Consider the following 26163-nt stretch of genomic DNA (forward strand, 5'->3'; position numbering starts at 1 on the left):
ATACACTTTTTTTCTCATGTCGATTAAGGGGGTAAATAATGACCAGGACAACATAACTCTCACTCTTCTTTGTAACCCATTTATAATTGGCCCTCTTCTGCCCACTACAGAAGGCAGATGTGGTCTCAGTTTTGTGACCCATCTAAAAGAGGGCATATCTGACAGTGTAGCCCTCCCTCAGTATTACATTGCAATGCCAGCCCTTTTTTATGCTGGAGTGGGACTTGAACCTACAACCTTCTGACTTAGAGATGAAGAATGCGAGCAGCTGCACTACAGCTGGCACAAGGTCTCCTTGAACCTGAAGACAAGTGCCAAAAACCATGGCACATGCAGCCTTGTGAGGAGTTCTCATACCAATGTTGAAAAATGTATGATCTTGGAAAGCAAAGTAAAAAGAAATAGTCCTAACATCTAAATACACCTTAGAGCCAATGAACTTATTCATTAGGCAAACTCAACAATTAATTTGCATAAAAGATCCTCAGTGATGAGCAGGATGGCTGATACCTTGGGTGGTATCAGCTGAGAAAAGAATGGAAGAATGCTGGCCTTATCTGATTCTTCCTTTTTTGATTAGGGCCACCCTCGGATATTTTATGACCACCCTAAATAGTCAGGCATAAGCTTGCTTTTGAGAGCTGTCCATAACTCAGGAAGTTTGGGTTTCCATAATCTAATTCCATAAGATTTCAGGCAGTCATGGATAAGGACAAGAGTGGCCCGCCCTTGGGTGAGGGTGCTTAACTGGGCAAGGGCCAATGACATTTAAATTAGACAAGAAATGGGGAGTGTAGATTGGGAGCAGCTACTTGAGGGCAAATCCATGTCTGGAAGCTTTAAAAGGCCAGTTGACTGAAGTGCAGGACAGGCATTTCCCCACAAAAATGAAGGATAGAAGTGGCAGAATTCGGGAACCATGGATGATAAGGGAAATTGTAACTTAGTCAAAAGGAAAAAGAAAGCATGTGATAAGTCTAAGCATCGAAAACTGACAAAGCCCTTAAGGAATATAGTGGCAGTAGGAAGGAAATTAAAAGTGGAATTAGGAGGGCTAAGACGGTCCATGAAATGCCTTTTAGCAAACTGGGTCAAGGAGGATCCCAAGGCTTTTTATCCACATATTAGAAGCAAGAGGGTAGCAATAGAAAGAGTAGGCCCATTCAAGAACAATGGAGAAAAGTTATGTGTGGAGCCACAGGAAGTGGGTGAGATCCTTAATGAGTACTTTGTATCAGTATTCACCAAGGAGAAGGACATGATGGACATTGAGGTCAGAGAAAGTTGTGTGAATGCTCTAGAGAATGTCAATATAGAACATAGAACATAGAACATAGAACATTACAGCGCAGAACAGGCCCTTCGGCCCACGATGTTGCGCCGACCAGTTACAAAAACAATGACCCACTAGCCTATACCAATCCCTTTTCGTCCATAAACCTATCCAGAGATCTCTTAAACGCCCCCAAACTAGACGCATCTACAACTGCAGCAGGCAGGGCATTCCAATCCCTCACCACCCGCTGGGTAAAGAACCTACCCCTGACTATATTGAAGGAGGAAGGGTTGAGTATCCTAAATTGCAATAAGGTAGACAAACACCTGAGGCCAAATGAGATCTATCCCAGATTACTGTAGGAGGCAAGGGAAGAAATAGCTGGGGCCTTAACAGATATCATTATATTTTCCTTGACCAGAGGCAAGGTTCCAAAAGATTGGAGAATAGCCAATGTTGTTCCCTTATTCAACAAAGGAAGCAGGGATAATCCAGAAAATTATAGGCCAGTGAGCCTGACATCAGTGGTGGGGAAGCTTTTGGAGAAGATACTGAGGGAAGGATATATGCACATTTGGAAAAAATGGACTAATTAGTGACAGGCAGAATGGTTTTGTACAGGGAAGCTCATGTCTCATAAACTTGATTGCATTTTTTGAAGAAGTGACAAAGATAATTGATGAGGGAAAAGCTGTGGATGTAGTTTATGTGGACTTTAGTAAGGCAGACTGATACAAAACTAAAATCACATGGAATTCAGGGTGGGCTGGCTAGATGGATGCAGAACTGGTTTGGATATAGAAGACAGGGGGTAGTGGTGAAAGGGTGTTTATCAGAATGGAGATCTGTAGCCAGTGGTGTTCGGCAGGGATCAGTGCTGGGACCTCTGTTGTTTGTAGTATGTACAAATGATCTGGAGAAAAATGTGAGTGGTCTGATTAGTAAGTTTGAAGATGACATGAAGATTGGTGAGGCTGCTGATAGTGCCGGGGATTGTCAGAGGATACAACAGAAGATAGATAGATTGGAGACTTGGGCACAGATGGAGTTTAACCTGGACAAATGCAAGGTGATGCATTTTGGAGGGTCAAATTTAGTTGTGAATTATACTGTAAATGGCAGAACCTTAGGAACCTTGACATACAGAGGGAGCTGGGCATGCAGGTCCACCGTTCCCCAGAAGTGGGAACACAAATGGCCAAGTTAATTAAGAAAGCATCTGGCATGTTTACCTTCATCAGCTGGGGCATTGAGTACAAGAGTTGGAAAATCATGTTGCAGCTATATGAAACCTTGGGTTAAACTGCATTTGGAGTATTACATACAGTTCTAGTACCAGAAATACATGGAACCTTTGGAGAGAGTGCAAAGAAGGTTCATCAGGATGTTGCCTGGTCTCGAGGATGTTGACTATGAGGAGAGGTTGAATAAACTAGGGTTGTTTTCACTGGAAAGACGGAGGATGAGGGGAGAACTGATAGAGGTCCAGAAAATTAATGAAAGGAAGACAGTGTGGATAGTCGGAGGCTTTTTTCCAAGGGTGGTAGTGTCAAATACAAGGGGGCACAGATTCATGGCGAGAGGGGGAAAGTTTAAGGGAGGTACGCAGGGAAGTTTTTCCACATAGAGAGTGTGGTGGGTGGCTGGAAGGTGCTGCCACAGGTAGCAGTGGAAGCAGGCACACTAGCAACATTTAAGAGGTATCTGGATAGGTACATGAATAGGGAGGGAAGAGGGGGATTTGGACCAAATAAGGGCAGAAGGTTTTTTTTTGTTTAGTTAGGGCATCACAATCGGCATGAGCTTGGCACCGAAGGGCCTGTTCCTGCACTGTAATTTTCTTTGTTCTTCGAAGTAAAGGTTACAGGTGTTGCACCAGTCTACACTTACTGATGTCTATTATAAATGCTCATAAAGGTGATTTGTCTCACATCTTAATCCTCCCCCCATTGAATCTCAGACTCTTAAGGAAGGCTCCAATGTGTTAAATGACCAAGGTAGTATAAGGAACTTGTCAAGAGATTGGCTTCTGGGTTGGAGACCTGGGACTAGTTGGCCCCAAGAAACACACGGTTTCAAAAGCCTAAATTTTTGCTTTTAATTCATGTTTTGTGAAACACCGAAAGAATCCAAACTCTCAGGATCAGACAGAGGAAAGATGACAGCAAAAAAAAAGAGCAAAGTACAACCATTCAGAAATGAAAGACTGTGTTTTAGACAAACACTGCATGTTGATATGGCTTTTAATGCACACTGTGCTCATTGGGAACACTTTTTAATTTTAAAATACACTCCCAGGAAATACCCAACTCTACATTCTGGATGCTCAGATATATTAAAACCAGCACAGAGTTCAGCCCGAGAGATAAGAAGAATCAGGAGCAGGAGTAGGCCACTTGGCCCCTCGAGCTTGCTCTGTCCTTCAGTAAGGTCATGGCTGATGTGACTATAACCTCTAGCCCACGTTCCTGTCCACCCCTGATAACCTTTAGCCGCACCCCCCCCCACCTCCGGTAAATGAAGAATTTATTTAGTTCAGCCTTAAAAATATTCAAAGTTTCTGCTTCCATTGCTTTTTGAGGAAGAGAGTTCCAGCTACTCTCAGCGCTTAGAGAAAAAAATACCCCTCATCTTTGTCTTAAATGAACGATGCCTTACTTTTAAACAGTGACCTCTAGATCAAGATTCTCCCACAAGAAGAAACATCCTCTCCTCATCTACACTGTGAAGGTCCCTCAGATCCTAATGGTTTTGATCAAGTCGCCTCCTACTCTTCTAAATTCCAATGGTTGCAAGCCTTAGCTGCCCAATCTTTCTTCATAACACACCCATTCCTGGTGTTAGGGAGCAATTGTCCCCAAAACCCGGGCCTACAGGCATCTCCGTGCTTCCTGCATGGTCATCACAACTGGTTTTGAGTTTTTGGAAGACCTCAAATCGAGATCTCACTGGCACAAGTTGTGTTTTTGGCGCTGGTAAGGTTTAGCGAGTATAACTGGATTCGTCCTCAGCAAATGGGCTCGCACACTGACCTGGAAATAGAAAGAGCTTAGCGAGGTTCTTTGTTTTGAATTTACCAATGTGAATTTGGTTTGTACATAACCGGCAGGCAAGGTCGGTTAATGTTTGCAAAAGCGGCCAAGAGACTGTGTCAGCTTTGGGTTTTACGTAGCCAGATCTACACCTGAAGTACAGTAAATGCTAGATCTTTTATTCATGATGCAGGCTGCTATTGGGAGCTGGCATTCAGTATAAAACAACGTTGGTAAAGTAAACGACAACTGGAAGATTTCTTTAGCTGGAAATTAAAGAAGGAAATCTACAGTAATCACCTCAGAGGAAGGCAGTTAATCATGTTGCAGTGGGAGTTCTGAATGTTGCAGTTTGAAACCCTAGCCATCAGAAACCAATGGTTTTTCTCATTACTTAAGCAACTTTGAGGGTGACACGGTGGCACAGTGGTTAGCACTGCTGCCTCACAGCCCCAGAGACCCAGGTTCAGTTCTGTGTGGAGTTTGCACATTCTCCCCGTTTGGGTGTGGGTTTCCTCCAGTTCCCTCCCACCGTCTGTAAGATGTGCTGGTTAGGTGGATTCACCATGCTAAATTTCCCCTTAGAGTCAGGGGGATTAGCTAGGGTAAATGCATGGGGTTATGGGGATAGGGCCTGAGTGGGATTGTGGTCGGTGCAGACTTGATGGGCTGAATGGCCTCCTTCTGTACTGGAGGAATTCTATAACTGTTCAGCAGCTGCAGTGAAGCCTATGCTTTGAGCTGTGGAATCCAGAATTGTGGCACTTTAAAAGAAAGTTGGAGGGTAGCTTAGCCAAAGACAAATGGAGGGACCTTCTTGTACCTTGTAGAATAGCTGGAACCAGGAAAACATGCATAAACCTTCAAAATTTTGCAAGATAAGGCAAATCTTGAGAAGAATTAAAAATAGGACTAAATTTATAATACAAGTCTTTATAAGCTCTCGTATTAATTTAGTGATGCTTGATTTGTTTAATTTACTTAGACACACAGTGAAGTTTGTGTTTACTTAAATGTGATATCTTGTGGTGTAGCTCTGTCAGTTGATTACTTTAAACACTAATGGTCCCTAACGGGATCATAACAAAGTGCTCCTGTGGAGAGTTTTGGACTATTATACTATATTAAAAGGCACCACATAAGTACAAATGTTAGGTGTTATCGAATGATCTCCTTCCTATGTTAGCAAATTTGGACAAAAATGCACTCAGAGATTATGCTATGAGGGATTGCATGGCTGGCCTTCTCAGGTTGACTGATGTTTCACCTTCTTGGACCTAATTCAAACATACATGGGAACAAAGGGTAGTAGCAGTCCATTTTGCCCCTTGAGCCTGTTCCATCATTTAATAAGGTCGTGGCTGGGAACACAAGTTGGGTTTAGACCACCATGAGACAGGGTAAGTCTTACCCTACGGTTGATAAGTGTTACTGCAGTAGTAATCCTGCTCAGTACAAGAGAAACTGCAGGTTCAGACATTTGGTAACATATGTTCAGTTCAGAAGTCAACAGTGCAAAAGCTACCATATGTGGGACCATGACTGAATGTCTCCAAGTCAGAATCACCCCTTGAAGTAGCCTCAGATCTGCATCCTGCTTCCGATAACCTATCGCTTACCAAGAATCTATCCACCTCTGCCTTAAAAATATTCAAAGATTCTGTTTCCACCACACTTAGACGAGGTGTTCCAAGGACTCACGATTCTCTGACAGGAAACAATTCTCCTCACCTCTGTCATTAACGACCCTTCATTCTAGATTCTCCCACAAGAGCAAACATCCTCCCCACATCCACCTTGCCAAGATCCCTCAGGATCTTAAATATTTAGGTCAGGTCATATCTTATTCTTTTAAACTCCAACAGAAGGAAGTCTAGCTTAGTCCAACCCTTTCCTCATTCAGCAGCCTGCTCATTCTAGGTATTAGCTCAGTAAACCTCTGAATTGCTTCCCATGCATTTACATCCTTCCTTAAATAAAGCAGACGTGGTTACATTGGTGCCCCGTACAGCTGAAGCATAACCTCCCTATTTTTGTATTGAATTCACCTCACAATAAATGATAACACTCTATTAGCTTTCCTAGATACTTGCTGTAGCGTTTTGCATACATACACAGAAGAGGTAGTTCACGGTGCGATTCTGGTTAACATCACGACTGGTGAGGCCCCTTTAAGGCAGCACGTTACATACGATTATTATACAAGTTTTTCTTTTGGTAACTTATATTTCTTCACAGGCCTGAAAACTTTCAATGATTGCCTCACAGCAAGTGTTAATGAATCGTTGCACTTGTAAAGGCGCACAGCAGAATTCTATTTATGCAAGAAAAAAATTAATGAGGCATCTGTGTAGGAGCATTGGGTGAAAGTCAATGAGAAATAGTCACCTGCCATACAATTTCACAGTTAGCATGTTCCCTGTACCCCACAGTCCCCAACACCCATCTACCAAAAAAAATGCAGGACAACTGGTCTGATTAACAATGTTTTAATTGGTGTGATCAAGCCCCACGGTGTTTATTAGTATATAGGCTGGGGCTGAGGTAATTACAGTTAGTGTCAGATTACTGCTACTACTGCCATTCCACAGCAAACATGCAGTAACATTCCCTAAACCAGCACAACCAGCCACAGAGTTTGAGAGCGCAGAATCTGTTTAAAACACAGCTCCACTTTTACCGTGCCTTGCCTATACTATTCTACATTCTTCATTTTGTGAGAACCCTTTGCACAAAGTAAGGGATGGATAGGAAGCTGCCACAAACAGTAAGCACACTCTGATTTGTCGCAGTAAAGCTTCCGCATTCAACTCCATGCATTGCTCTTTGAGTATCCCAATTGCACTAGTTGTAAGTGGCTACATGATGACTGGTGTAACTTTGACAATCCAAGCAAGTTTGCCAATTTAGCACCAGCTAGCAATTTGTACTGTTGGCCCAAGCTCACAAGGAGTGCTCACTCAAGTGCGAACTCAATCTCAAGATGCTTCAGACTGTAGATTTGGTTAACAATTCTACTGCTTTCACCTTTGCAGTTTCAGAAGCCCAAACATAAAGGAGTTTGTAGAAGTTCTCACCTGTGTGTTCTGGATTTGTATTGTACCCTGCGGAATGGCCTGGGTCACCACTTGACCCTGAGAGGTTACCATAGTTACCGGCTGGTAAATTGTTCCACCTGTGAAGTCGTACAGCACAAAAGACAATGTGAGTACACTCGCAGTTTCCTTTTTAGACCCTCCTCGCTGTGCAAAAACACGCAGCCACACCGTGAAAATTTTTTTTTTAAATTCCAGAGTCAAGTGGTGCCAAGTAGCACCGAGAGAGCAGACCAAAAATAATACACAATGGGAGAAGCAGACAGAAATGTAAAGGAAACTCAAGAAGAAAATAGGAAACACGGGTAAAATGATATGGACAATGCAGGCAAAAATCATATCGTTAGGATAGATTGAACAATACAAGTAGGGCAAATAAAATATTAGATTTTATAACTCATCTATCTTTTTGTCCTTGATTCGTTTGGCATCACAGGACAGCATCATCCTAATGCTTTCCACCTTGCCAGAGGTTCATCATCAGTATGGCAACTGTCCAAACAGCTTCGCCAGTCTGACACTCTTTGATAATACCACTCAGTAGCCAGGAAATGTGGCAATCTAATAGACCTGGCATGACCCTTCCTTTCCCTTTCAACACGGACTTCTCCTCCTCTTGTTATTTCAGATCAGGCTCCCTGCATTATCACCAAGAACTTATTTCTGATCACTTTCACCACAGGGCAATGGTTGCCAAAGTGCCGATGGGATATCTTCCGCTTTAATACAACTGAGTTGAAACTTGCTAACATTTAAAAGGCAAAGAGCCTGCTCTATGCGTGCACAAGGTGCATTTACGAAATATAGTCAGTTCAGGCAGCTGACAACATATAAGGAAGCAAAAATCTCCCTTTAGTTTCCCTGATCAAATATGAAATTAAAAATGAAATTGAAATGGAAAAGTTGTACAAACGTTATAAGTTAATAATGAGCTGCAGAGCTTAGATCTGTTCCATTGGTTGCAAATTTGCTTGACTCTGCTTATTAGTTGCTCCATACACTGTCTGGCACACAAGTATAGTATGTTGTAACTTCACCAGGTTGACACCTCATTTTTGCGTATGGCTGATGTTGCTCCTCGCTTGCCCTCCTGTATTCTTAACCGGCGGTAGCTGGGCCAGGAGGTGGAGTACAATTCAATTGGTGCTGACGGAGCATCAAGGATGCCCACTGAGTTGCTAGATCTGATTTTGAATTGACTTATTATTGTCACGTGTTAGTATACAGTGAAAAGTATTGTTTCTTGTGCGCTATGCAGGCAAAGCACGGGGTTCATAAAGAAGGAAACCAGACAGTGTCGAATGTAGTGTTACAATCTTGGCTTTGGTGTAGAGAAAGATCAACTTAATGAGGGGTAGGTCCATTCAAAAATCTGATAGCAGCAGGGAAGAAGCTGTTCTTGAGTTGGTTGGTATGTGTCCTCAGACTTTTATATCTTTTTCCCGACAGGATGTGGTGGAAGAGAGAATGTCCGGGATGCGAGGGGCCCTTAATTATACTGGCTGCTTTGCCGAGGCAGCAGGAAGTGTAGACAGAGTCAATGAGTGGGAGGCGGTTTGCGTGATGGATTGGACTACATTCACCTTTTATAGTTTCTTGCGATCTTGGGCAGAGCAGGAGCCATACCAATCTGTGATAATCTATTCCATTTAGCATGGTGGTATCTTTAACGTGAACACAGGTCTTTGTCTACACAAGGAATGTGTGATGGTCACACCTACCAATACTGCCATTGACAGATGCATCTGCAGATGAGACCACATCTGCTTTTCCCTCTTGCTGGTTCCCTCATTACGTAATGCAGGCTCACTCTAATAGCTATGTCCTTCAGGACTTGGCCAACTCAATCTGCAGTAGTGCAACCAGGTCGGTGATGGACGTTGGAGTCATTTGACTTTTAATTTCAGGGTTTTTTTAACACTGAATTTAAGCTCCATGATCCGGTTTGGGGTCCCCTGGGCATTACCCTGGGTCTCTGAATTACTAGTTCAGTGACAACACCACGATGGCACCACCTCCCCTCATGCCAAAGAGGACCTGGAGGGATAATGCCTGGTCTAAAAATACAACGTAGTCCATGAAATTCAACTTGTCCAAGTCTTCATTCCCAGCTTCCTATCCCTCACCAAGTTGTGCTTCTGAAGTGAAATTCCTTCAACTCTCTAGTCTGCATTCATTACATGTCAGTAGTTCATGAACAAGGATTATAACTCTGAAAAGAACTACACCCCGATATCTTACCCAACTCTTACATGGTTGGCTGGACCTATATTCATTGGCGTTTAGAAGCATAAAGGGGGATCACATTGCAACATATAAAATTCTGACAGGGTTGGACCCACTGGATGCAGGGATGATGTTTCCTCTGGCTGAATGTGGGGGTTGTGTCTTGAAGACGTCACTGTCTAAGGATACGAAATTTAGATATGCCATTTAGGATGGAGATGAGGAGAAATCTCTTCATTCAGAGGGTGGGGAACCTGTGGAATTCTCTACCATAGAAAGCTGTGGAGGCCAAGTCACTGAAAACATTTAAGAAAGAGATAATATATTTCTAGACACTAAGGCATTAAGTGATACAGGGAGACAGCTGGAGCATGGCATTGAGATAGAGGATCAGCCATGATCACATTGAATGGGGGACCAGGCTCAATGGGCTTAATGTCAAGGGGGGAATATGCAAACTCCACACAGACAGTAACCCAAGCTGGAATTGAACCTTGGTCCCTAACGCTGTGAGGCAACAGTACTAACTACTGTGCCACAGTGCTGCCCTAGGTGATCCATTGATCATGGACAGGACAGGGCTAGGTGCTATGATTGGTCTGAATATTCTACAGCTAGGGACAGCACCAGCAAATGAGTTGCGAATTTGGAAGTTTCTCATCTGAAGGCTTAGGTCTTAAGGGACCTTAAGGGGATACGCCCTCCCATTCTCAACCTCAAGGAACAGGCAAAAATAAACAAGTCATCTCCGATGCTCAATCTTCCAATCATTGTGTGAAGAAGACAGTATGCATATGATAGTAGGGCAGAGGAGAAAAGGGAAGATCTGAAACTGATTAGCCCTTGAATCTTAACATCAACACTTACCTGTTACCACTTGTGTTGCCATGGCAGCATTCCCTTGCTGTAGTGCGGATGTTGGTACCACAATCCCCTGGGAGTTGACAGCGTTGTTTATTGTCGTCAGAGAGTCTGGAGAACTCTGCAGAAAAAAGAAGCAGAGAATAAATGAGACATGGGAGTAATTTGCACAGCCAACATCTGAGAAAATTTCCTATCAGAAGCATAAGGGACCACCATACCTGCTGGTTTAAAATAAAACACCTGCAAGACTTCTGCTGTACGCCACTTATCTCTGATTGTTGATGATTATCTATAAACCGCAGAAAGAGGCCATCCGGCCCATCGAGTCTGCACTCACCCTCCGAAAGAGCATTCTACCCAGGTCCTCCCCTCCGCTGTAACCTGATAACCCCCTACATTTACCATGACCAATCCACCTAACCGGCACATCTTTTGGACTGTGGAGAAAACCAGAGCAGCCAGAGGAAACCCACACAGACACAGGGAGAACGTGCAAATTTCACACAGTCACCCCAGGCCGGGATCAACCCAGGTCCCTGGCGCTGAAAGGCAGCAGTAATAGCCACTGTACTGGCCAAAACGCCCTCCCCATTTTACTTGCTGTACTGCAACTTTGGGTCAGATTTTTCATGTGACCTCACTACAGTTTCTGTACACATTTCTATCCAATTTCGGGTAGGTTATTTGGATCAGGTCAGTTCTACTGACAACTTCAGGTTGAACGAGTTGGGTCAGAGGCGTCAGTTTGTGAATAAATAGTCACTGTCATCGTCCATACCAGTGGAATGGAGAAAATGACGACTTGTCCACCATTCTCAAGTCTCAGGGTGCAACGTGAGAGTGGATGGACTGAAAAGAATCGTCTTTGTAACTCTGATTGTGAACCTCACTGGGAGTCTGGGAAACGAGTGGCTCAATTGCGCTACTTACATTACCCCCATGTTCCTCTGGAGAGGGTGGGCTTTCTTTTTTACCCGATTTCAGGCAAGTTAACAAGAAAGAACATCTTTCACATCTTCAGGTTACCCCCTCTCCCCAAAGCTCTTCACAACCAATGAAATACCTTTGGAGCCTAATCATGATTGTAAGATAGGAGATAAAGCAGCCAGTTTAAGTAGAGCAATGTCTCACAAACCACAATGAGATTACGACCACATATTCCGTTTTACTGATATTGGCTGTGGGACACATGCTGCCTAGGACTTCTAGTTTACTGGAAGGTCACAGAATCCTACGGTGCACAAGGAGTACATTCAGCCCATTGAGTCTGCGCCAACCACAATCCCACCCTGGCCCTATCCCCAAAGTCCCATGCACTTACCCTAGTTAGTCCCTCTGGCACTAAGGGGCAATTTAGCATGTCCAATCCACCTAATCTGCACATCTTTGGAGTGTGGGAAGAAACTGGAGCACTCTCAGAAAACCCACGCAAACACGGGAAGACCGTGTAAACTCTACCCGACAGTGACCCAAGCTGGGAACTGAACCCGGGTCCCTGATGCTCTGAGGTAGCAATGCATGTCTGATGAGCTCCCTTGCTCTTCTCTGAATAGTGCTGTTTGATTTTTTATATCCACCTGTGGGGGCAGATGGGGCCCACAGTTTAGCACTTCATCCAATAGACAATGGATGTGGTGGCACTGAGCATTCTCTCAGTACTGTACTGCAGCGTCAGCCTAGCTTTAGTCTAGACATGGGCCTTCAACCCAGAACATTCTTACTTGAGAGTTGAGAGCGTTACTACTGGTCACGGCTGACAATTAAGGTTAAAATGGTGGCCGGGGGTTGGTTTGTGGAATGTATCGAGATCACTCCGAACCCCATCCATTCAACAACCTGAGCTCTCTTAAACCCCAACCTGTGTTACTTCTATCAAGCATGGGAAGAGTGTTTAACCTGAGGTCTTTTCTGAGATAGTTGTTGTTTCTTACCTCCCCCAACCATTCTTACTTGGGACAACAATCACCATCCCTTTAATCTTGGCTTAGAATCTGGAACTCCCTCCCCAATCCCATCAGCACAGGACCTTTGGGCTTTAAGTAACAGCTTATAAACTTTGAGAAGCAAACTTAAACCAGTATAAACCTTAACACCACCACAGGTGCCTGTGTGCAGTTTAGAGCTTTGTACTACAAGAAGGATGTCAAGGCAGAGAGGAAACAGCACAGATTCACTAAGACACTGCCTGGTATGAAGAAATACAAGACTTGAGAAAACGATGAGAATTTGATAAAGGTATTTAAACTAAGGTACTAAATAGATTAAAAAAAACAGCCTGCCTCTGAAAAGTGAGAGCAAGAGGAACAGATAAAAGATGAAATGCAAGAGATGTGGGATAGACAACAGGAGAATACTCCAATTTCTTTAAAATAAGGAGGAACAAAGTTTAAAACTAGGTTAGAAAGACAGTTTAAGAAATGAAGAATAATGGAACATGGGAATAGGCGGGACTTATTCAATACGGGTTTTGGGGACTAATGTGGAAAGCAAACATCAAGACACAGGGTGGAATTTTCCACCTCCTCTCTCCTCTCGTGGTTTGTGGCAGCAGGGGCAGCCTGCCATTGGCTGCCACTGTCAATGGGGTTTCCCACTCTATTTACCTCCCCCCCCTCCCACCCCGCTGCCAGGAAACCCGTAGTAGAGGGAGGGTCACCATCAGCAGGACCAGAAGATCCCGAAAACGGCCAGAAAAATTCCAGCCACAATCATAGATTAAGGCATGGACTTGTCGAGCTAACTAGAGGCAGCTGGATATAGCACTTGGGGATGAATGGGATCAAAGATTATGGGGAGAGAGCAGGATTAGGCTATTGAGTTGGACAATTAGCAATGGTCTTGATGAATGGCAGGGCAGGCTCGAAGGGCCAAATGGCCTTCTCCTATCTTCTAAGTTTCTATGTTAGCTCTTCTCCCGTTGCAGTTTGTATGCAATTCACGGGTTACATTTACTCTGTTGACAAAAAAAATCATTGACTTAAAAGTTTAACCCTGTTTCCTTCTCTACAGAGAGCGCCAGAGCAGCTGCACACTTCCAGAATTTTCTGCTTTTATTTCGAATTATAGCGTATACAAAACTACTGTTCTAGTGCACCCAACACCCTGTTCTTGAGGCACTGCCTTCCCAGTATCAGTCATGTCCCACGGCAGAGTGGAAAAAGGCAGCAGAGTAGCACCTGTTAATCACAGAAAATGCCACGGACCCAGCAATGCGTATCATACTTGCACGGTAACTTCCAATCTGCAGCAAAGGTCATGAGCTCACTATAAAACAATTAATGCCATTGGAATCTTTGAGCTGATGTGCAAGAAGTGGTCTCCAGAGAGAGATTACAGCAGGAAGATTAAATATTACATGGTGATCAGAAATTCATTTCTCAATTTCAAATTAAATTGGACTACATCTCAGCCTACTTATGAAATTGGAAGTACTGCAAATTCTATTTTTGCTGTACTTAGTTAGTTAGTTAGTGCCAGCCTAGTGCACAGCTTTGCAATCATTCAACATCAAGAATGACTGAAAGCACAGGTTTGAGGAACATTGCAGCTATGGTGAATCTACTTATTTGGAGCTCTGTGCACTAGTGATCAACTTCATCCCTCTCCCTGGAAACGGACTGAATTTGAACCAGGCTCTCTGTGACTTTGGAAGAGGAGTTTACAACCAGGTATCTTCGCCATCACCTCCTGTTTCCACCTTGGGAATATTGTCCTTATCTGCCTCTGCTGATTTGCTCTTCTATGTCTTTTGACTATACAAACCCACTCCCTGATGATCTTCCACTTCCTACCCTCCACAAACTTGAGTCTGCAGGGTGGCACAGTGGTTAGCACCGCTGCCTCACAGTGCTAAGGACCAGGGTTCAATTCCCGGTTTGGATCACGGTCTGTGTGGAGTTTGCACATTCCCCCCGTGGCTGTGTTAGTTTCCTCCGGTTTCCTCCCACAATCCAAAAGATGTGCTGGCTCGGTGCATTGGCCTGTTAAATTCTCCCTCAGTGTACCCCAACAGACAAGAGAGTGTGCGACTAGGGGATGTTCACAGTAACTTGATGTAAACCTACTTGTGACACTAATAAATAAAATAAACTGAGTTCAATGAAACCTCTGCTGCCAGAATCCTTACTCATATCATTTATCCAGGGCCCTGTCCTTGCTGACTGACATTGCTCAACCAGGAGCCGATACCTCAATTTTAACATTTTCATCCTTCCTCCACAGGCTCACTCGTCCATATCTCTAACACTCCCAACCCCGTAACCCTTTGACATATCTGCACCTTAATTCTGGTCTTTGAGCAGCCCCATTTTTAATTCCTCCACCATTAATGGACATGCCTTCCTCCATCTTGGCCTTAAGCTCTGGAATTTCCTCCCTAAACCTCTCCCCCTTTAAGGTGCTCCTGACCAAACGTTTGGCCATCTGCCCTAATATTGTCCTAAGTGGTTCCTCATCAAATTTTGCTTTTAATGACAGTCTTGTGAATTATCTTGTTACGTCTGATCACATTAAAAGGCACTCCATAAATTCAAGTCTTGTTGCTTGTTCAATAAAAAACAGTGATGTTTAGTAACAGGCAGAATAGGAAACTGGTTGATATCGTCAACAGTCTTTCCAACATGCATAGAAATCCATAATATGTTTAAAAAGGAAGTCGAACATTGTGGCCATCTTACAAGAGATCCTAATTAGACTAATAATGAATTAATAATGAACCTAGTAATGAACCACATCAGATATTCATCAAGAAATCAAATAAGGGGCATAGAAGAAATGTAAAAGCAAAATATTGCGGAGGCTGGAATCTGAAACACAAACAGAAAATGCTGGAAGATCTCAGCAGGTCTGACAGCATCTGTGGGCAGAGAATAGAGCCAATGTTTCAAGTTTAGATACCCTTTGTCGGAGCAAAAAGAATCAGCAGAGATTTATACTATTGGGGTTGGTGGGGGGGAATTGCACAAAGGCAATGTAAATGAGCTTACAGAAGGCCGAGAAGGTGCTGAAAGTGTCCATTAAGTGATCAGAACGTGAGAATGGCAGAACAAGGAGGTACAGATCGTTAAAAGACCGCCTGAGGAATATGGCAGTTGCCCCGAAGTGGGAAGAGTGTGTGTGGAAAGGAGGAAAGTTGCAACGGTGAAGTGGAAAAATAGAAGTGAAGAAGGATGATAAGATGGATGAATGCGATGAAATGAAATCGAAAAAAATAAATGGAGTAAATAGAAGAAATGAAAGATGGCATCCAGGTAGCATCTGGGGCTCGATGGGCTGATTGGCCTACTCCAGATTCCATGTTCCTATTCAATGAAGGTTAAGTGTATGAGGGAGGAAGAAATACAGGTTTATGGGCAGGTATAGCTTGGGCAAAGCATAAATGCTGGCATGAACTAATTGGGCCCAATGCTCTGTGTGCTGTTTGTTTCCATAATTCTAGGTAGTCCTGTATACCATATAATATACAATGTTACTGAAGTAGACCAAATTAATTAAATTATTTGGGGTTTGTGCAGATACGTAGCACAGTTTACAAATAATCTTGATAATCAAAATCCATTAAATTAGAAGACTATAGGAAGACGATCTGGTACCTAAAGGGTTAACAGTAGACTAAGTACATTACTGCCCACATTGGTGAGGTAAGGCAGCACATGGCCGAGAGTTGGGCCCAGTCTGGAGATGAGTAACAACATGTAAGGACCTAATATGGAGCACTCTCCATACTGACTGTAAACATGTACATAATTTAGTATTGTTAGTAAAGAGTTCCTTATAACTAATACAAGGCTGCATCACGGTGTCCAAACAGAATCCTTCAAGGATTGCCACAATTCATCTCTGAAGTTCCAAACCCTTAGGATGGCAGGAACCTTCCCTTGTTACGTGGGCTCAATTTGGTTTACTTGTTTTGATGGTTCAGGTCTTCTCATCTGAATTTGCGCACACAAATGTACTTCAGTGCAGTTGTGAGGGATTGTTGCACTGGCAGTGGTGCCTTCTCTTCTGATGAAATATTAAGATAAGGTTCTGTCTGCCTTTCCGTGTGGATGTCAAAACATCTCCTGACCCAGCTCCGAGGAGAGCCATTATCACAGGCAGGTGAAGTGAACACTCAAAATTCCATCTGTCCAAATCTATGTGTAATTATGCAGAATTTTATCATTCAGTTTTCTGCATGTGGAAATTATATGTTTCTGATTAATGCCAAGTTAGCTGAACTCAGTTGGAGCAGCAATTAGAGAACTACAAATAGAACCAGTGCGGGCGTGCCAGGGAAAGGAAACATGCAGCCAAGCTAGTCATTCCTATCCAGTGACACCTGCTGGAAAGTCTGTCTGACTGGACACCACCCAGAAGAACTGAAAAAACAGTAAAAAAAAACTGAGAAACAAGAACGCGAGTGCAAACTGCTTTTTCATATTGGGTGATAAATGTGATTGGCCTCCCACCTCCAAGAGGAAAGTGTAATGAGGCCACAGCTAGAGAGGAGGAGTTGTGATTGTACCACCTGCCCACAATAGCAAGTGAGGGCCCAAGCCCATCTGATGGCCCCAGTCTCACCTACATGAGGCCACTGAACTGTGGGCAATGAATACAACTCACCAGTCTGGGATGTGGCAGCCTTTGTGGCAGGAAGTCGAGGGGGCAATCAGAGGATTGGGGTGGAGGTGGGGGAAGATATAAATGGGTCAGACTGATTCAATGTAGAGAGACATGGAGATGGGGATGAAGTGATAGAGATAGACAAATAAAGATTAAAACTTGGCATTTGGACTGGAACTTGAGTAACTGCTAATCACAGAATCCCTACGGTGCAGAATGAGGCCATTCGGCCCATCGATTCTGCACCGACTCTCCATCTTTCTCTCTGTGGGGATGACTTTCCACTTGTAGAGAATTTAGAAGTGGGGGCACAGTTTCAAAACATGGGGTCATCCATTTAAGATGGAGCTAAAGAGGAATTTATTTCCTCAGAAGATCGTTCATCTTTCAAATTATTGGCTCCTGCGGGGCGATAAAGACTGGGTCATTGAATACTTAAGGTTGTATTAGACAGACCTTTGGGGTGGAATTTTCCCATCCAGCCGCCATGAGAGTCATAGCGGACCATGCAAAGGTCCGTTGACCTCAGGCAGGATTTTCCAGTCTGGGGTCGACCAAGGCCAGAAAATCCTGCCCTTGATCTACAAAGGAGTTATGGGGATGGGCAAGTCAGAAAGTAGTGTTAAGGCTAAACTCGGATCACGTGATCTTACTGAATAGCAGAGAGGGGTTGAATGCTCTACTCCTGCTCCTTTTTACGTGCTTACGTTGCTGAACGTTTTGGGCTACAAGGCCTTACTTAGATTGGGATTTTATTTGGTGTTGCTCCTCTCTTGGAGGATTACACGGCTTCACAGTCAGGGCTGGAAGCGTAGGTGCTCTGATACAGAACACACCACAGCCTGAGGGCCCACTGGCTCTTTCCCCCTCCGCCACTTCTCACGTTTGTTTCTGGAGAACCTGCAACATTGCTGTACGAAAACCATCTGAACAGGAAAGAAAGGAGAAAAAAAAATTCAGGTTTTCCCTGGCTGACATTTAGCTGTGAGGTAAACTTTCCGCTGCTTAATTCCCTCCCTCTCCCTTTATGTACACTCGAGGCGTTTTTGACTTTATCCTCATATCTTGCTGATTAACTTAATCCTCATTACTTTCCTGTACAACGCATTCTAATTAGCTGACTGCAAAAAGGCAAAAGAAAAACGGGGGGTGGGGGGGCAGAAATACATGAGCAGCAGCAGCCATCGGACAGATTTACATCTCATTAAATTCCTACTTATTATTTCAGAAAATTGCTGATAAAAATGTGCATCTCAATTTGTTGAGGCTAGAAGCTTCATCATTGCATATCTAACATCTCTCTCGTCACCCTGGCTGCAAGCCGTTGCCATGACAACCCGCAATAATAGAAACTAATAAATTACAAACGAGACACCCTTCTTGCAATTATCAATCTATATATGCAGATTCCTTGCTAATTTACCTCACAAGGCTAACTGCAGCGAAAGGCACCAAAACACACTTGTTTTTTTTTGAACAAAAATATTTTGCCCAAGGGTGGGGAGGTGAGGCAGTTGGGGGTTTGGGGGTTCGGGGGGGGGGGGGGTGGATTTGGAAATTTACAGACACAATAAAAACAAGGCATTAATCCCAAAATAAAAATCCGCACCAGGCCACAGGGCTGATCTACAAGTCCAACAACAGTTCTCTAATCTTACACTCACACTTATTTTCACCAACTAAGGTCTGTAGGATTGCATGGTGGGACAGTGGTCAGCAATGCTGCCTCACCAGGGATCCAGGTTTAATTCACGGCTTGGGTCACTGCGTGGAGTCTGCATGTTCTCCCCGTGTCTTTCCTCCAGGTGCTCTGGTTTTTCCCACTGTCTGAAAGACGCGTGTTTCCCATACTAAATTTCCCCTCAGTGTACCCCAACAGGCGCTTGAGTGTAGCAACTACTGGATTTTCGTGGTAACTTCATTGCAGCGTCAATGTTAGGCTACTTGCTGACAGTAATAAATAAACTTTTAACGTTGGTTGGGTCCAGTTAAATATGCACTTCACCCAGATAAAGATATACACTTCATCTAGCGAGAGATTCCAATGTATCAAACTCCTCATTCATTCACACTGCATAGAATTAGAAGAAGATTAAACCCCTTCCCATTCACTCCAACTGTACCACATTTCGACGGATTCAACTCTTTTCATTCACTCCCACTGTGCAGAACTCCACCAGATCAAACTCCCCTTCTTTTCCATTTAGTGGCACAGGGTGGAGGGAAGTAGGTTTCTCCTGACTAGAATCTTGGAAAGTTCCCAAGTGGTCCAGACATTTGCCCATTGGGAGGCCCAGAGTATCAGCTATGGTATGAAGGCACATGGTCAACTAAAGTATGGCACTGATGAGTGTGTGTGTGTGTGTGTGTGTGTGTGTGTGTGTGTGTGTGTGTGTGTGTGTGTGTGTTGGGGGGGGGGGGGGGGGGGGGTGGGGTGGGCAGGTCCATATCTCCTTCCAGGCAGATTGCACACACCTTAATTGGAAAAACAGCAGCAACAAAATACATTTTTAAAAAATACAGCTCCATCAACATTCAAGTGCACATCCTTGATATGATTGCAAAATGTCTCCCAATTATTTATGGATCTTAACTCAGAGCTGACTGAATATCATCAGCACATTGTTTAATTTCACCTGAACAGTGAGAGCTACAAGGCTGATCTTTCACACCGATGTCTTCACTTTATCAATTTATAATGGTTATGCATTCTGTGTTGTTTTAAATTAGATTCAATTTTGGAACCCGCAATTAAATGACTTGTTTTGTTGTTGGGATTTTGGAAATGTGAGGAACACGCAGTCATTAGGGGAGTTCACAAGTAAGTTGGAGAATTGGAGGAGGGCACTCCATGGGGGAAAGGAATGAATCACCAGTAAGTGGGGGGCAGGCGCCCGACAGTGAGGGAGTCGGAGAAAGGGCGATAGTAAGTGGAGGAAAAGGGCAGTGAACCCAAGAAAAACAAGAACAATTTTAGTTCTCTGAGGAAAGCTTTCATTCACTGCTGCTGCGGGGAGCTTGTGGCTAAGACCCCAAACCCAGTGAAGGGGAAAATCTAACCAAGTCATATAGAACGGTTCATGTCACACGAATGCATAAAGAACAGAAAAAGAAGCAGCAAAAGCTCAACAGGTCAGGTAGAGTTAATACTTAGATGGGTGACCTTTCATTAGAACTGGTCATAGACTTGAAACGTTGGCCGATATTTTACAACCTTGCTTGGGCAAGGCTCGTGAAATCCCGCCCGAGGCCAATGGAGAATTCCATTCTGCAAGCCAGGCCTTGGGGTAGGTGTGGCAGTGAAATTCCAACCCTTATCTCTGTTCCTCTCCACCAAAGCTGCCCGCCCTGCTTAGTTTTCACAGTCTTTTTTTAGTTCTTAATTTCAGATTTCAAGCATCTGCAGTATTTCACTTTTATAATAATGCACTGTTCTATCACCAAGCAGCCCTATTAGATAGGTGCCAAAACACCATGTTTGGGCAGTTATCGGATGGAGCCAGAGCCTCAACATCAGACCAAACTTAGTTTGGATTAAGGGGACCACGGTGGCACACTGGTTAGCACTGCTGCCTTACAGCGCTGGAGGCCTGGGTTCAATTCCCGGCTTGGGTCACTGCCTGTGTGGAGTTTGCATATTCTCCGTGTCTGCGTGGGTTTCCTCCCACAGTCCATAGATGTGCTGGTTAGATGGACTGGCCGTGATAAATTATCCCTCAGTGTCAGGGGGACTATCTAGGATAAGTGAATGGGGTTATGAGGATTTGGCCTATGTAAGATTGTGGTTGGTGCAGACTCGATGGACCGAGTGGCCTCCTTCTGCACTGTAGGATTCTGCAATACTCCAGATTGAGCAAGGACATCAGAAGATACATTGTCTCACAGCTTTTTAATGTCGAATTGCCTCCAGCCACAGAAGAAACATGAACACTGGCTCTGATTTTGAACTGGACACTTTGGAAATTTGTACAGTGAATGTTTATTTTGAAAACAGATGGCAGATCCTCTTTTTATGACACTTTAGCAGCTTAACTGCAATATCTCACAAAGCTGAGCTTACTTTAACCAAAATGTACTCTGGAGCTTCATAGATGAATTGGGATATTTTTCCCTGAAGCGTAGGAGGCTTAGGGGTGGACTTGTAGAGATCTATAAAATAACGAGGGGCATAGATCAGCTAGATAGTCAACAGCTTTTCCCAAAGGTAGGAGAGTCCAAAACTAGAGGGCATAGGTTTAAGGTGAGAGGGAGAAATACAAAAGGGTCCAGAGGGGCAATTTTTTCACACAGAGGGTGGTGAGAGTCTGGAACAAGCTGACAGAGGTGGTAGTAGAGATGGGTGCAACTTTGTCTTTTAGAAAGCATTTGGACAGTTACATGGGTAAGGTGGCTATCGAGGGGCATGGTCAAATGTAGGCTACTGGGACTCATTTAGTGGTTTTAAAAAAAAGGGAGGCTTGGAAAAATTAGGCCTAAGGGCCTGTTTCCATGGTGTAAACCTCTATGACTAAGTCGAATACCTATCTCGATTCTGATAGTTTTGACACCGAGGGAAAGATAGCAATCCTATTCAAACTAGATCAGCACCCATGGGTGCCGAGATTGTTTTCTTCAATTTTAGAGGGAAGACAAACGTTATTGGCCATTAGCAAAGAGATTATCATGACCCCCAACCTTCCTTTCTCATTTTTGAAGAAGAAAAACTCACCAACTGTGGAAACTGACAATCGCAGACTTGGCCACGACTCCAGTCACAATCTCCTCTAGCTCTCAGAGCTGATCAAGCCTATTGTAACATCAGTTGGACAACCAGCAGTTTGAATGAAGATGACACTTCAAACTGCGCAAGGATGACAGAAGCTACATTGCCCCACAGCTTTTTGATGTCCAACCTTCTCCACCCTCAGAAGAAACCAGGTCACTGGCTTGGGTTTTGAACTGGACACTTTGGAAATTTCTAAATTTGTTGAGTGAATGTTCATTTTGAAGAGTTGAGAATTGTTAATTGGACAACCAGCAGCACACCACCCTTGTGGAACAAGGTGGGATAATCATCAGCTGAGGGCACTCTCTTTTCCAGTATTGCATAACTCTGGGTTCCAAGCTAGCTGGAACCTGTCGGAATCCAAAGTGATTCACTTTGATAGAAAGAATATATAATAAAGAGTACAATTCTAAAGTGGGTGCAGGAGCAGAGGGTTCTGGGTGCCTAACCCATTGAAGGTGTCAGGACTGGTTGACAACAATTATTAAAGCATCCAGTAACCTTGGCTTTATTAACAGAGTTATAGCGTACAAAAGCAAGAAGGTTATGTAAAACTTGCTTGAAACATGGATTCAGCCTCGGCTGAAATATTGCATCCTGCTCTGGACATCACACTTTGGAAAGGATGTGAAGTGTTAGTGTGCAAAAGAATTCATGTGAATGGTTCCAGAAATGAAGAGCTTCACTAACGCAGAGAGATTGAGACTGTTCTCCTGGGAGAAAAGTTGGACAAATATTCCAAATCACAAGGGACCATAGACAGAGTAGCACATTCAGGCGTTCCGTCCCGCTCCCCCATTCAATACAATCATAGCTGATCACCCATTCCAATGTCCCTTTTCCCCCCACTATCCCTTTATGTCATTGGTATTTAGAAATGTCAACCTCTGCTTACAAACATGCTCAATAACTGAGCTTCCACAGCCCTCTATGTTAGGGAATTCCAAATATTCGCAACCCTCTGAGTACAAATAAATCTCCTCATATTCCTAAGTGGTTTCTTGGAAGTTTTCTTACACCTCCCTCAGTGAAGACAGACACAAAGTAATCATTTAGCTTCTCTGCCATTTCTCTGCATGGCCTGGGTGCTATCAGTCACACAGCCTGATTACCGGGCTGACTTATAAGATATACATGGAATCTAACTGGTAGAGTCAGAGACTGTAGTGAGCATCTACAGTAGGGAATCACAGGTAACAGTGAATATCGAACATGGAGGCTATAAATTTTATCTTCCAATCTTACACACAGTAATGTCACAGAGATGTTGTGTCAACGTCTGCATTAGCATTTAGACAATATCGTGATAGTGCCTGTTAATGTGCCTATCATAGAGGATTTAGTATTGAGCTTCCTGTAGCTCAGTGAACATAGCCGTACACCCCTCATTATCCAGCATAGTAATGAGCTGTATTTGCGTCTATGATACAAGAAGCAAATATTGAATAGTATTCTTCGTGTGGTACCTCTCTTTGTCATGGCGACCCTTTCAAAATGTGCTGGTCTCGTCACTTCACTGGAAATAGCCAAACTATCAATGTTTCTTTTTTAAAGATTCGTAAATCTATATTGCTATTGCTGCACATCAACACATTCAACTGTTTTATCCCCACAATCAATGATTGTCAGCTCCCCTGAGGATTTCATACATTTTTCAGAGTTCATGATGGAGACAAGATGGTTGGCAGAATTTTCCCACCCCACCCATCATGGGAATCGGAGCAGGTGCGACACACACCATATAAAAGTCTTTTGACCTCAAGCAGAATTTTCCGGTCTTGGGGCGAGTGCAGCCGGAAAATCCCTCTCTGAGAAATGTATCCTCATCTCTGTCTAAACAGGTGCCTCCTTATTTTGAAACAAGTGACCCTCTAGCTCTAGATTCTCCCACAACAGCAAACATCCACCTTGTCAAACCTCGGAGGAACTTTACTTTTGAATCAAGTCATCTCTTACTCTAACTCTAGGGGATACAAACCTAACCTGTCCGTCCTTTCCTTTTAAAGCAACCTGCCCGTCTCAGGTGTTTGGCTAGTAAACCTCTGAACTGCTTCCAATGCATTTATACCTTTCATTAAATAGAGAGACCAAAACTGTACACAGTACTTTCGATGTGGTCTCCCCAGCGTTCTGTATAACTGAAGTCTAAACTTTCTTGCATAGAAGTAGGTACAAACTATCGGATGTAGTAAATAATATGCCAAATGTAACAGGTTAGATATAGGATAAAGCTCCTATTGGGGCTTCTACTGTGCCCCAATAAAATATCCTAATCTCAACTCCAAAGAATACACCCCATTCTCATCCCAATCATTAACACTACTTCAGGCTCAAGTGAAGCTGCCAAGATGACAGAAGTGTCAAAATTAATTTTAATTGTGGCCTTATACCGAATAGAGCCTCCCCATTTCAAGGAGACACTAATTAACCAGAAGCACGAACCTTCAGCATCTCAGTCTGGACTATTTTTAGATACAGGTCAAGAAGGTGAAAAGGCTGCATCCATCATCCAAACCCCTTCCCCTGCTACTCCACCCACTCCTTGATGTTCATTACTGAAACAGTCAATCAACATGCTGGCAAGAACACCATCAGTTAGATGTGAGATATTTGCTGCAAGTTAATATTAAAAGGCAAATGGTAATTACTGTAACAAAGATGCTCATTGTGAAAGTGTATGTGGAAGGAAGCATTTCACAACATCAAAGAATATCACGCTAACTCTAACCACCTTTCTCATTGGAGACTGCACTGACAGCACAATTAAAGAAATTATCCTGGAAGAGTTTCCAAACCAGACAGAGTAGAGGAGCCAAAATAGGGCGTCAGCCTCAGCAAACAATAACATTCTTGTCTCTGAGTCAAAGGTTGAGGGTTCAAGCCCCCTTTTAGAAACTTGAGCAGATTATCTTGACTGACACTTCAGTGCAGTACTGAGACAGTGCGGCACTGTTGGAGGTGCCACCCTTTAAATATGACATTAAACTGAGACAACCTATGCCCATTCAAAAGATGCGATGCCACAGGTGAGCTGTGCATGTCCCAGACAACATTTCTCTCGCAACCAGCAACTCCAAAGACAGATTATCTGGTCATTTCTCTCATTGCTGTTTATGGGGCCTTGTTATACTTAAATTGGTGGTCATCTTTCACCCTACTACAACAGTGTCTATACTTCAAAGGACTTTCATTGAACATGTGACAGAACTAAAAACACCTTTGTATTAATGACCAATCTCCTGATGTAAACAAACTGCTCTCACACCACTGGCCTCAACGAACCTTGACCTTCCAGTCTAACGAGCAGAACCAGGAAAGAATTGTAAGCAGTAGCCTAGAGCACAATATATATTGTAAAAAAATGGCGGCACAGTGGTTAGCACTGCTGCCTCACAGTACCAGAGACCCAGGTTCAATTCCGGCCTTGGGTGACCAACAATGTGGAGTATGCATGTTCCTCCTGTACCTTCATGGGTTACCTCTGGATGGTCTGGTTTCCATCCAGAATCCAAAGATGTGCAGGTTAAGTTGATTGGTCAAGGTAAATTGCCCCTTCGTGTCGGGGGATTAGCAGGGTAAATGTGTGGGGTTACGAGCATTGGGGCTTGGGTGGGATTGTTGTTAGTGTAGGCTCAATGCGCCAAATGGCCTCTTTCTGGACTTTAGGGATCCAGTGATTCTATGATACCAGGATATAAACTGTGTCATACCAATATGGACAAAATATTTTGTCAATACAAACTGATCAAATTCTACTCTTCCCAGTTTTATCTTAAGAAACAGTTAATTGTGCTTTAACTTCATATACGCAGCTTGATATTGTACATTAAAGATGTACGATTTATATACTGGGGCATCGCAGGGGCATGGTACTATTTAGATAGCTCCTTCAAAAGGCCAAATTGCGACAGGACCTTCTTTTGTGCTCTCAGATTCTATTCTGATCATGAACCACTGTTATTGTAAAAAGGCAAAGGCAATTTAGGTCTTATGATCAGGCAGCTCCCCTAAGTCCTCAATACAGTGCAATGCAGTCGGATAGTCTCAAGCACGCTGTTCCTCTTGGTCCTCTGGTTTGCTAAGGCCAAGTTACTCAGCCCAGCTCTTGATGATAGCACAATGCAAGAGCCCTCAGCCAAGCCAAATTCATCACAATACTTTGCACAGACTACTGTTTTGATTGCCGACACATTCCCTCAATCCGACCTTTTGCGTCAATTCCTTACTACTGCACGGGCAAAAAAAAAAGTATTTTGCATTTGTACAGTGCCTTTCATGACCTTAGGGCATCCCAAAAGCATT

The 26163-nt window shown here is 43.6% G+C and overlaps 1 protein-coding gene across 6 annotated transcripts in view; it reads right to left on the reverse strand.

Moving 5' to 3' along the window:
* Positions 1–26163, reverse strand: part of pknox2 (pbx/knotted 1 homeobox 2) — a 422849-nt gene that overhangs the window by 51480 nt on the left and 345206 nt on the right. For all 6 annotated transcript variants that reach the window (XM_080182211.1, XM_080182212.1, XM_080182214.1 and 3 more), the window contains 2 exons: positions 10497–10611; positions 7386–7483 (listed from right to left, as the gene is read on the reverse strand). In XM_080182211.1, coding sequence (XP_080038337.1) covers positions 7386–7483; positions 10497–10611 — 213 coding nt within the window. The remainder of the gene's footprint in view (positions 1–7385; positions 7484–10496; positions 10612–26163) is intronic.

This window comes from Carcharhinus amblyrhynchos, unplaced genomic scaffold (genome assembly GCF_965287045.1).
Source record: "Carcharhinus amblyrhynchos unplaced genomic scaffold, sCarAmb.v2.hapA scaffold_49, whole genome shotgun sequence".
Lineage (NCBI taxonomy): Eukaryota > Metazoa > Chordata > Chondrichthyes > Carcharhiniformes > Carcharhinidae > Carcharhinus > Carcharhinus amblyrhynchos.